The sequence below is a fragment of the Palaemon carinicauda genome, chromosome 44 (genome assembly GCF_036898095.1).
Source record: "Palaemon carinicauda isolate YSFRI2023 chromosome 44, ASM3689809v2, whole genome shotgun sequence".
NCBI classification, from domain to species: domain Eukaryota; kingdom Metazoa; phylum Arthropoda; class Malacostraca; order Decapoda; family Palaemonidae; genus Palaemon; species Palaemon carinicauda.
In genome coordinates, this window is record NC_090768.1 from 43,602,809 (window position 1) to 43,614,990 (window position 12,182).

The 12,182-nt window shown below is 38.0% G+C and overlaps 1 protein-coding gene across 1 annotated transcript in view; it reads right to left on the bottom strand.

Moving 5' to 3' along the window:
• Positions 1 to 11,381: 11,381 nt before the first annotated feature.
• LOC137634455 (carboxypeptidase B1-like) overlaps positions 11,382 to 12,182 on the bottom strand; it is a 33,951-nt gene continuing 33,150 nt past the window's right edge. Inside the window, exon 13 of the mRNA XM_068366855.1 lies at positions 11,382 to 12,182. This exon is cut by the window's right edge and continues 499 nt beyond it. Within this exon, the coding sequence (XP_068222956.1) occupies positions 11,800 to 12,182 (383 nt within the window). The 3' untranslated portion in view covers positions 11,382 to 11,799.

The window sequence follows — 12,182 nt, forward strand, 5'->3', positions numbered from 1 at the left end:
CGTGTCATATCAGACTCTCGCTCTATAAGCCAGCTTAAAAGTAGGGAAAGCAAAGGGTGTCTCCCCCAAACTCCTCCTGGTGATTAACCAGTCGCCTAGCAAACGTAAAGCTCTCTTAGAAGAGCGAGAGAGCACTAGCTTATAAAACAACGGCTTCGAAGTAGCTAGGCCTAGTGTAAACTCTGACGTGTAAGCGAACGAGGAGCAGCAGTTACAAAAAGATCCAGACAAAGATCCTTAAAAATCAGCATGATTTATTTAAAGTCCATAGAGGGCTGAGCAGCTATAGGCTCCTCTCCGTCTGACAGAGTCCTCAAGGGAATATCAGTAGGAGGGGGATCAGCAACTTCCTCATCTGAAGGAACCTTGTCCGACAATAGCCGAGTCTCAAGCAAGGGAGAGACCTGCCGTGGTGGCAATGCTTGACAAGCAGAGTCCACACACAAAGGAGCAACAGTATCAGTCGAGGACGCTATGTCATGTAACTGCTTAAAGGACTGACCAGTAACAACAGGTGCGGGAGGACGTTCGACGTCAACTCGAGACTGCCTTGACTGCTTAGACTGAGCAGTCAAAACAACTCTTGACTGCGGTGCTTGACGCTCAACGTCAAAACAAGTCAACTATGCTGGTTGGTGAACGTCCTGAACGTCAACAAGAGCATGCGGCAGCAGCTGAACGTCCACAAGCGGCTGAAAGTCAACACTGGACTGCATCGAGTGAGGCTCTACAAAACGTGACTGACGTGACTTTGTAACGTCAACGTCAACAGGACGTAGCAAAGGTTCGTTTGGGCGGCTGACGGCCAGGATCTCGATCAGCTAAGCGGCGAGGATCATCGTGAACCTGCTCAGCAGAATAGTCCTCCATAAGAGAGGTAAGCTTATTCTGCATGTCTTGCCGTACAACCCATTTAGGAACAATGGGAATGGTTGCGGTAAGAGACGAGGGTAACGTCTGTGACTGCAAAACCTTGCCTACAAAAAGACTCTCGGAGCCTGTGTTACGCTTTTGTTTAGGCAGCGAGCAGTCTTCCGATGACTGCATAGGATCAGAGCTGTCCTAATGGTTAAAACCAGGATGCTGGACCTGTCCTGAAAGGACTGACTTTCGCTTAAAAGGCCTCGAAACCTTGTTCCACGGTGTCTTATGCGAAAAGCCTTCGGATGACGAGGAGAAATCGTCTCGCTCGTCGTATGGTAGGGGCGGTGTTGATGAGACACGCCTGAAACCATAGAGGGAACGTCTGTTCGCTGATCAAGTCCTCTCGAACCCATAAGTCGTACGACATTACTTCTCCCCTGGGCTTGGGAGCTTGCAAGAGGTCTCGGACTAGGCGAACGACAGGCACGAACAGAGGAACCCTCGGTCGCAACACTGATAACACTTTGCGCAATTATCACTTTATCACTACGATTTTCTGTTTTGCACTTACTTCACTGAAATCGAATTTTTCAACAATTCACATTAGGTATGAATAAAACTGATTTCTACCTGAAGCACGCAATTCTACCCTCATCAAAAGGTTATAATTGCGAAATCAGTCGTACAATGTAAGCACATTAATACTGTAAAAGCAAAAAACAGTAAACATATATTAAGATAAAAAGATCAGTGGCTGGGAAGGAGACTAAACACTAGTTCATTCAAAACTACGTTTTCAATCTCTCACCGTACAGTGCCTTGGGACGAGAATAAAAACTAAAAACGTTTTATCCTTTCTCCCCGTACAGAGACTAGGGACGAGAGTAAAACTGACTCGAGAACAACGTTACTCGCTTGGGACGAGAATAAAGATCGGAACGTTCTCTCTTCCTCTCTCTCTCTCCGTCTCTCTCTCTCTCTCTCTCTCTCTCTCTCTCTCTCTCTCTCTCTCTCTCTCTCTCTTGATTTCGCACCGAAGAGAACAGCCCACTTACCTTTCGTCAATAAACAGGTTATTTGACCAAAGGAAAAAACTGAAAGGTTTTTCAATTAACAAGTTCCTTTAAAATAGTATTTAAAACATTTAAGTTTGAAAGAAGAATGAACAAAACGTCAGAATCGATTTACTCTTTCTGCAAAGTGAAACCGTGATTCTCTCTCTCTCTATCGTAACGATAGAGCGCAAACTGCGTAGCATAAATAAACTAAACGTTAGTACATCTTTGAAACAGTACGAAGACTAATCAAAGAAAATCTTTCATAAAATATCTACTAAAAAAAATTCATTTAATAAGTTTTAAATCATTTGCTCTGTAAAAGTTATTTACGATTGAAAGGGCTCAACGTTGTTTAACTTCGGTTTCCAAGTTAGGACTGCCTACTCTCGGGTTAGAGGAGGAATAGGAAAGGTCGCATATAAACAAATCATTAAAATTTATCTTGATGTTTATTATAAATGGAAAGCTAATCAAAGAGGCCCAATAAAGGCGGTTGAGATATAAAATATATAGAGGAAAATCTATAATTAATTTATAACGTGATAAGATAATTGCTAAAAGCCTAAAACACACTTCCGTACCAAGGGAAGGGTCGGCCATTTAAAAGTCAAAAAAAGTCCAAAATACAATCCAAAGTCATCAAAAATTAAATCTATCCAAAAACGAGTTCAAGATTTAAGTTGAAGATAAAACACCTGCACAGCGAAAGCTCAAACCAAAAGGAAGTACTTCACCAAATATGTTGAGAAAACTCCAGGTTATACAGCGAGTATTGATACGTCTTGTCGTTAAGGCCGACAGAGAAAAATTGGGTCTGTTTACATGTATATGCGATATCTGGCCGATAGTTGGTGCTAGTGGGCACACCCGCAACCTTCATAGCGATCGCTCGCGAATTTTTGTGTGTTTTTCTGTCGAGCCGCCGGAGGCTCAGCTATTATATATTCACCGGCTAAGTTAAATATTTAAAATTTCCTGTTACGCTGAGCAGCAACCACTCGGATAGCACAATCTCCCACAAATTGCCCAAACTGCCGAGTGGTAGGGGGAGGGGGTGGAAATAGTTGAATCTGTGTGTATACCTATCTAAACATTTATCCTCCATTTTAGACAGGTTGCGCACACTAGTATCGTTATGTTTCTGTTCGTTTTCAGCGTACAGTACTTCTAAATTTAGAGCAGTATTCATAGATCAGTTGGAATTAATGGGGCTTCTCAAGTGGAGCGGTTCCATTCGCCATAGGTAATATTAATCTTACAATGGGCAAAACTAGGATGTTTATTGTTCAAAAGGTTATATTTTGAATTGGAGCATTCAATAACATAGTTATTTGTGGTAGTTATTTGACTTTCACTGATGCAGTTATTTAGTTATAGACATGATCAACTGAAACGTCATCTATTTCAGAAATTGATTATACATATTCATTACTGTACAGTATAACACTCTCAGCTCATTATACAGTAAAATGGTTTTCCTCATCTGAATGTAAATATTACCACCAAAATAATCCCCAAAACATGTACTGGTGTCCAGGTTCCACACAAGCCTGCCAAGAAATCTTAATTAAAAGCCAAATGAGCCACTACAGAGCAAACATTGGCCCCCTATATGCTTTTGAAACAGAGCAGTCCCATCTGGCAGTAGGCCTGCTGGTCCTAAAATGGCAAAAATGTGACCTCTATTGTTTGATAGCAGTGCCAATGACCTAAGAAGGCTGCTTTTCTTCATAAGCTCTGAATCAACTGTAGAGTTGACATGATTTGTAAACTTTAATATGCAAGTTCGGCATAAACAGTAACACTATAGAAAAGCCCCATATGATGTATCACATCCTAGTACTTGAAAACTAATAAAATAAAGAATGATTTATGCACAAACCTGTATAAAAATGAGGCACCCATAATGACTAACCAAACAAAATTAAATACACATTACATGGCCCACCCCTAATTTTACCATACAATTACAGAAAACCCCAGGGAATAATAGTGGTTTTTGGGGTGGAAGGAAACTCCTAATTACAATAATAAATTACTTTTGAAAAGTATCATATGCATAAATCACAGGATAATAACTAAAAAAAATCACATTACATGACACAAAAATTCATTATACACATACTGTAAATCTACTGTACCTAGGATACTAACCTAACCTAGGGTGTCAAATCTTGACTTAACTGAAAGGGGACACTGTATCACCTATCACAGGACAAATGGAATACAGGGGTACTTTGTAACCTAACAGAACACACCTTATTTACCCTGGGGTGCTAGAATTGTGGTGGCCTATATGGTAACGTCTCCAAGTGGTATTTGCCAGACTGGGGTTCAAGTAATTCGCAAATTCGTTAGTTCCTTTGGTCGTTGCAACCTCACCATCCTTGCGAGCTAAAGATGTGGGGTTTGGGAGAGCCTATAGGTCTTTCTGATGAGTCATCAGCAGCCATTGCTCAGCCCTCCTAGGTCCTAGCTTGGGTGGAGAAGGGGCTTGGGTGCTGATGATATGTATATATTGTCAGTCTCTCAGCATTGTCTTGCTCGATAGGCCAATGTCACTATCTCTTGCCTCTGCCATTCATGAGCAGCCTTTAAACTTACTGGGAGGGGGAGGGCTCCTTCCTAACCTACCAAGCCCCATTCCATAACCTGACCAATGTTGCTGTACTGTTAGAAAACCTTAAAACAAACATCAGAGCATATTGTAAAAACAGAGTTTACCCATAAATATTAAAACACGATTGCATGTAATTCATTGCCAAATAATACCACTTTGTATAGGAGCTTTTTGATGATGGTGATAGATTGCCTGAGGGGCAAGAAGAGGGTGGGCCTTGTAGTAAACTCACAGCCCAAAATGAAACTGGCTAAATTAACCCTCTAACCCCCAGGCTATTTGGAAATTTCCAACCCTTAACCCCCAGGGGGTTAATTTTTTCCCAGCACATTTTGCAGTATATTTTTTTTAAATTGCTCTAACAGCCTTAATTTTTGTCATAGAGAGGTCAGGTTGGTCTCATTCTCTTGGAAAATGCCTGAATTTTTTCAAAAAATTATCAAAAATATGAAAAAAAAAAATTTATAGCATTTTTTTGCAAGGACGTACCGGTACGTCCATGGGGGTAAAGGGATGGCTATTGTGAAACATACCAGTACGTCCTTTTGGGGGTAAAAGGGTTAAGTGTCAAAAACACCAATAAGATCTTCTATACCAATATTGCTTCATCCAATATACAGTATAATACACCTTAGGTTATTAGGAGCAATATATGGCATGTCAACTGTAATAGCAATTTTTGGCAGGTGTCAGCTCCAACAGCACCTATGAGGCAAGGATCAAGGCAAGGCAAAAGGGACTCTCCATATCTTCCCTTCCCCAGCCCATATATAGCCGGGTCACTACCCTATTTATATTTTCATGCCTTTTTTAATCTACTTTTCCAAGGATAAATACCAATCAGCTTTACAAACATGAACCATCCATTATTCTCCCCTGACTCAAAGGTTTTTCTTACATATTTTTGTGAATATTTACCTGTGAACAGCCACTAGCAAAGTTTAAAAAACTAAAATTTCCTGCCCCTCACCTTGAATAGTCTATTTTTTATAGCGGTACATATTTGCACTGACTCACAGGGGTGCCCTTTTAGCTCGGAAAGGTTCCTGATACCTGATTGGTTCGAAGTATTTTTGTCCGAACACCTTCATTGTTCTCGAATGATTACCAAGTAATGTGAATCAAAACTTATTTGTTAACCTATATTTCTCCATCAGATATATGTTTTGTCAATAAACAATGTGAAAGAATAAATATATTATAAAGAATCGTCTTGGTAAGTCTAAATTTGATAACACATTCCGCCGAAGTCAACGACAGCAGCTTGTTTTCGGATGCACGCTTTGTAATTTTGTAATTTTTCACATATTTTAACACAAATTGGGATAAATTACACTCAGCATAAGTTAAACATGTTATTATAAACTTTCTTTGAATACCAGAACTTACCAAAAACATAGAATTAATAAAACCAGATATTTGTGAAAACTTAAGTGGAGGTAAAAGAACAGGCTGTAGCGGCCTGGCGGAAAATCGATCCCTTCTGACTCGTAGACGCAGTTTGTTTTTTCTTTCGTAATATAGTTCGGCCTATTCCTTTCAGTTTAAATAGTCTTACATTGTTTCTCTTCGTATTATTTTGCTTAGTATTTTCCCACATTCCTGTTCCTCACCATATATCTATCTATTTTCCCCGATATCCCTTCTTTCATATAGGCCTATGTGATATCCGCACTACGATTCCTTATGTTTTGTACCTTACGTCAGTAAGTATGTAAATAGTAACAACATAAATTTTATGCTGTGTAGCAAGTATAACCTTTTATGTAAACCTGAAATTAAGCATAGTATCTTTTTATTCCCGCCTCTACACTATTTCAATAAGACTAGCACGCGCTTCCCTTCAAGCCATCACTCTCAACAGAGGATAAGAAATAAGGAATCGTTGTGCGGATATCCCTCATATGAAAGAAGGGATATCGGGGAAAATAGATAGATATGTGTGGAACAGGAATGTGGGAAAATACTAAGCAAAATAAAACGAAGAGAGACAATGCAAGACTATTTAAACTGAAAGGAATAGGCCGAACTATATTACGAAAAAAAAAAAAAAAAAAAAAAAAAACTGCGTCTACGAGCCAGAAGGGATCGTTTTCCCGCCAGGCCGCTACAGGCTGTTCTTTAACCTCCCCATAAGTTTTCACAAATATCGGGTTTTATTAATTCCATGTTTTTGGTAAGTTCTGGTATTCAAAGAAAGTTTATAATAACATGTTTAACTTATGCTGATTGTAATCTATCCCAATTTGTGTTGAAATATGTGAAAAATTACAAAATTACAAAGCGTGCATCCGAAAACCAGCTGCTGTCGTTGACTTCGGCGGATTGTGTTATTAAATTTAGACTTACCAAGACGATTCTTTATAACATATTTATTCTTTCACATTTTTTATTGACAAAACATATATCTGATGGAGAAATATAGGTTAATAAATTATTAAGTTTCGATTCACATTACTTGGTAATCATTCGAGAATAATGAAGGTGTTCGGACAAAAATACTTCCGACCAATCAGGTATCAGGAACCTTTCCGAGCTAAAAGGGCACCCCTGTGAGTCAGTGCAAATATGCACCGCTATAAAAAATAGAGTAGAGTATAGTGTGTCCTTTCCAAGCATAAAGGACTTTGCCCTCCACTTACTCTGACTGACCTGGGACACTGTGTCCTTACATATTTAACATCTCGGTATTGCTAAACAGCACACGGGTAAAGTTATACCCATATTTTACTATTCCATTTCGTTAAATGGTATAAAATGCAATAAAGAAAAGGTTTGTTTTACTGGTTCTATTGTAGTTTATTACAGGGTAATGTAACCTAGGGAAAAAACAACTTTTTTCTATAGAAAAAAGTCCGTTCCCTTCAAAAATGACACTCGTTCCTGTCGGAAATGAATAGTTTCAGAAATATATATACATGGCTAATGTTAGCGAAGCGAACTAGTTGCGGAACAAGAACCATTACATTTAGCGTTGCTAATGTTAGCGTAACATTGCTAAAGTTAGCGTAACAATGCCATGAGCCAACGGCAGAACAAGAGCCATTATATTTAAAAGTGTTAAAAAATATATTTTTTCCTCTCGTAAATAACGTGATTTAACCGGTTTTCACCTTCATTTCAACCGCAACAACAACAACCAGTTCAGCTACTTGAAGTTAGTCGAACGGGTTGTTTTGTTTATTTGCAGTTGAAATGAAGGTCAAATTAGGTTAAATCACGCTTTTTGCTACAGGAAAACATATATTTTCTGTTTGAAATGATACCCTGTAGACTTGTAAAACTTTACCATTTTACTATTATATACGGTTCCCCCAATATGTTTTCTCCACCCAAAACCCAGGGTTCCCACTAGAGGTCCCCCATCATCGACAGATAAATACTGTATATGTATATGTTCCACTAATTATTTATTTGCAGTGAAAATAGATGTAATTTTTAAAGAAAATGTGCCTTTTTCTATATGGAAACAGAAGTTTTTTAGGTAGGAAAGCTTTTCCCGTCTGTAACTATAATAAAACCGCACCATCAGCAGTAGGAAAAATAAATTAATGTTTGACAGGAATCAAACTAAGGCTTGAGCACACCATTGATTGCCGGTTTAAATTGCTCAAGACCCATTTGTATTAACTATGATGTAAATCGAATAAGAAAACCCACATCGTGCTAAGCTCCTGAATGTTGGGGAAATGAATAAATCTACGGTGTCCTAGGTCAGCTGTTTCAAGTTAGTTAGGCCTAGGTCAGCCGTTTCAAGTTAGTTAGGCCTAGGTCAGCCGTTTCAAGTTAGTTAGGCCTAGGTCAGCTGCTTCAAGTTAGTTAGGCCTAGGTCAGCCGTTTCAAGTTAGTTAGGCCTAGGTCAGCCGTTTCAAGTTAGTTAGCCCTAGGTCAGCCTTTTCAAGTTAGTTAGGCCTAGGTCAGCCGTTTCAAGTTAGTTAGGCCTAGGTCAGCCGTTTCAAGTTAGTTAGGCCAAGGAGGCTAAAAACCAAAATAAAGGATTAAGCTAATATATAAGTACATAAAACTGTATATTGAGACTTCGCTGTCTTAATCCAATCAATTGCTATTTTCGGCGATGAGAAACTGGTATTATTGTCCGTGAAGCAGCAGGTTCACCTAGGCCTAATATATCTCAATTTGCTAGGCAAATATTTTCTTCTCTTCGGTTTATATCAAAAGTATGGCCACTTTTAAAGTACCATTAGTCCATGACCAAAATAAATCGTATAAAAGTCGTTTAGCACGAATGGACTCGCATAGGCCTAGCATAGCATAGGATTATATACGGAATGTTATGGAAAATGAAATAATTCTACTTAGGTCTATTTTCTTACAACAACAGTTCAATATCCATACCGTTTATCCACTGTGCTATAACGCAATGCCACATGATGGTGAAATTTGTGAACAAGAACACTAGAACAACAAACACAACAAAGAACAACTAAAATATGTTCGGTATTCCCGCGAAGGCAACTGTGGTAGAATTATTTTTCTAAACTATTTCTGCAATTATTTCAATTCAAAATGGAAAATCTGCATGATTTGTGTGCGTATTTCAATAGCTAAAAATCTAATTTCATTAATCAATTTACATTTTCCTAAACCTCAGAATTCATGATATTTAAGTTTTAGTTTTACCAATTTTGTATTTTACTGACAATAAAATACTTTGGTAAATAAATGCTTTCATTTATAAAGCCAGATAGGTAATAAATTAAATCTTACCTTGAGAGAGAGAGAGAGAGAGAGAGAGAGAGAGAGAGAGAGAGAGAGAGAGAGAGAGAGAGAGAGAGAGAGAGAGAGAATTTGGAAACTGCATAATAAATTAGGACTTCTTTAACAAATACTTTTTGTAGACCTATGCACTTAAGAGCAAAGGAAGGTTTTGAAAAGAATTACGACGAGAGAGAGAGAGAGAGAGAGAGAGAGAGAGAGAGAGAGAGAGAGAGAGAGAGAGAGAGAGAGAGAGAGAGAGAGAGAGAGAGAGAGAGACTATTGAATAAACAAGAATGTGGAAACTGCATAATAAATTAGGACTTCTTTAACAAATACCTATTGTAGACTTATGCACTTCATTATTATTATTACTATCCAAGCTACAAGCCAAATTGGAAAAGCAAGATGCTATAGAGTGCTTTCAATGACGTCACTGGGAATCGCCGGCGGCCATGCTGGAGGGCATACAAAGCGAAAACATGGCGGCTGCTACAGCGAATATGGACAATGAGAGCGACTTTGTCAAACAATTGTCAGGTGATGATAAGCATTTTTACAAGCAGAAACTCGATCTAATTGATGGCCTAGATCCAGAATTCATTCAGTCAAAATATTGAGGATTTTCCCAGTATTTTATACATTGATATGGTGAACTACTTGGTACTGTCGGCCAACTCAGAACATGAGTGGGCATACATTTCCATTGAATAATCTGCTTCCAAAATTTGTTGTTTTTCCCTTTAATGCTTTTAAGTCCAAAATTAGATAAACACTGGGCCGATGAAGAGAGTGTTTATAATCATAATGCTAATATTAATCATTTAGCCTAACCTTGTGTATTATAATTTTTTATTGTCAAAATGTATGTAAAAGTTTTGCATTATAATGTCAAATCTTTATCAGTTCATGCCTAACCATTGTGTTTGTGTTTGGTTACAAATGCTATAATTTCTTATATACATATAAACATATGATGGACAAACTCTTATTGTAATGCTCTTGAATGATCGTTTTGGCTCCTTGCAATTAAATGCGCAAGTTTAATTATTTTTTCGATGTTTCATATATAAGCTGAAGACCCCATCGGATTAAACCAGCCTTCAGATATTATTATTATTATTTATAATCAATGTTTATTCATCACATAGGCCTGTATGTCTGCAAAATTTAATACACAAATTAAAATAAATATAAATATACACTTAATTATATATAGGCATGAGCACCTTGGCGAAAGAGAGACCTAGGTAAGAAGCCTTTGTTAATATAGCCAATATGGGCGCTTTTAATTTTTGTTTTGTAAATCTGAGATGCCCTTTTTGATGTTTAAAAATTGAGATGCCCCCTCCCCCCCCACACACACTACACACAGAACTGACGATGATACTTGTGAAGTCACCCATGCGATCGGATATAGCATGTTTACACAGGAATAATGATACTTTTAGGGCCTAGCCGAGACTGACCTGATATGAAATGATCAGAACAGATACGTGCGTAGGGTAGTGAGGATTCACGAAGATCGGCCCGTGATATTCTGGTCAACCACAAGTCACGTCTGCGCTTGGATAATTCCTCTGTATCTTTGTCCTGATTCTGAATAACTGCCGGTATGCGGTAGAAACTCTTGTCATCTCTTCGTCCTCGATTCCCACAACCAACAATAGCGCAAAAACTGGGCATTGTGTGAATGTGAATGTGATGAAATGGCTAAATATTCAACAGTTCAACCATAGCTATTCAATGAACGCGTCTTTGTATGCCCTCCAAGATGGCGGACCGGAAGTTTGATGACGTGTATTGAAAAGACTCTATTGAATAAACAAGAATTTGGAAACTGCATAATAAATTAGGACTTCTTTAACAAATACCTATTGTAGACTTACGCACTTTATTATCATTATTATTATTACTATCCAAGCTACAACCCAAATTGGAAAAGCAAGATGCTATAGGCCCAGGGGCTCCAACAAGGAAAAATAGCTCAGTGAGGAAAGGAAATAAATAAATGAAGATAACAAATTAACAATAAATCATTCTAAAATAAGTAACAATGTCAAAACAGACATGTCATATATAAACTTAAGAGCAAAGGAAGGTTTTGAAAAGAATTACGATGAAAAAATATATTTCAATTTTATTGAGAAGAAATCTTATGCAAAAAGTAATTTTGTTCTTTAACAATGGTTATTGACGTAATATGGCACTTTACACTGACATAAATAATCTATCATTTTTTTTTTATACATTTCCAGTGCCATACATTACTAAAGGTCCTCAACTTAAAAACATTCAGAGATACGAACACAAATTCAATTGAAAATAACAAAGATACAATAAAAATACTGTAATATAACAACATTACATCATTTAGTACAGTGAGCAAAACAACATTTGTAATCACCTGAAATCCAAAATTTATCAAAATTCGACTTAAAAAAACAATTCGAGTTACAAACAGCTTTTAAGTTGAGGATCTTCTGTATTATTTTACCATCTTATAGAAATAATTCTCAGAACTAAGCGCAACTTTTTTTTTTAGTCCTCATCACTCTCTTCGCTGCTTTCTTCGGAACTACTATTTTCTTCGCTACTAAAGTACCTTCTTCGGTTAACGAACCTCCGCGTCGAACTTAAGAAAAAGGGCGTAGTTACTGGTATAGGCCTACTCGTTGTACTTGTAGGAACTCGAACAGTTGGTAGGCCTACACTTTCCATCTCGCTTCCAGATGGAACTGGGCTGGGTAAAGGTCCGACATTTCCCCCAGGAACTCGAATAACTGGTAGGCCTACATTTTCCATCTCGCTTCCAGATGGAACTGGGGTGGGTAAAGGTCCGACATTTCCCCCAGGAACTCGAATAACTGGTAGGCCTACATTTTCCATCTCGCTTCCAGATGGAACTGGGGTGGGTAAAGGTC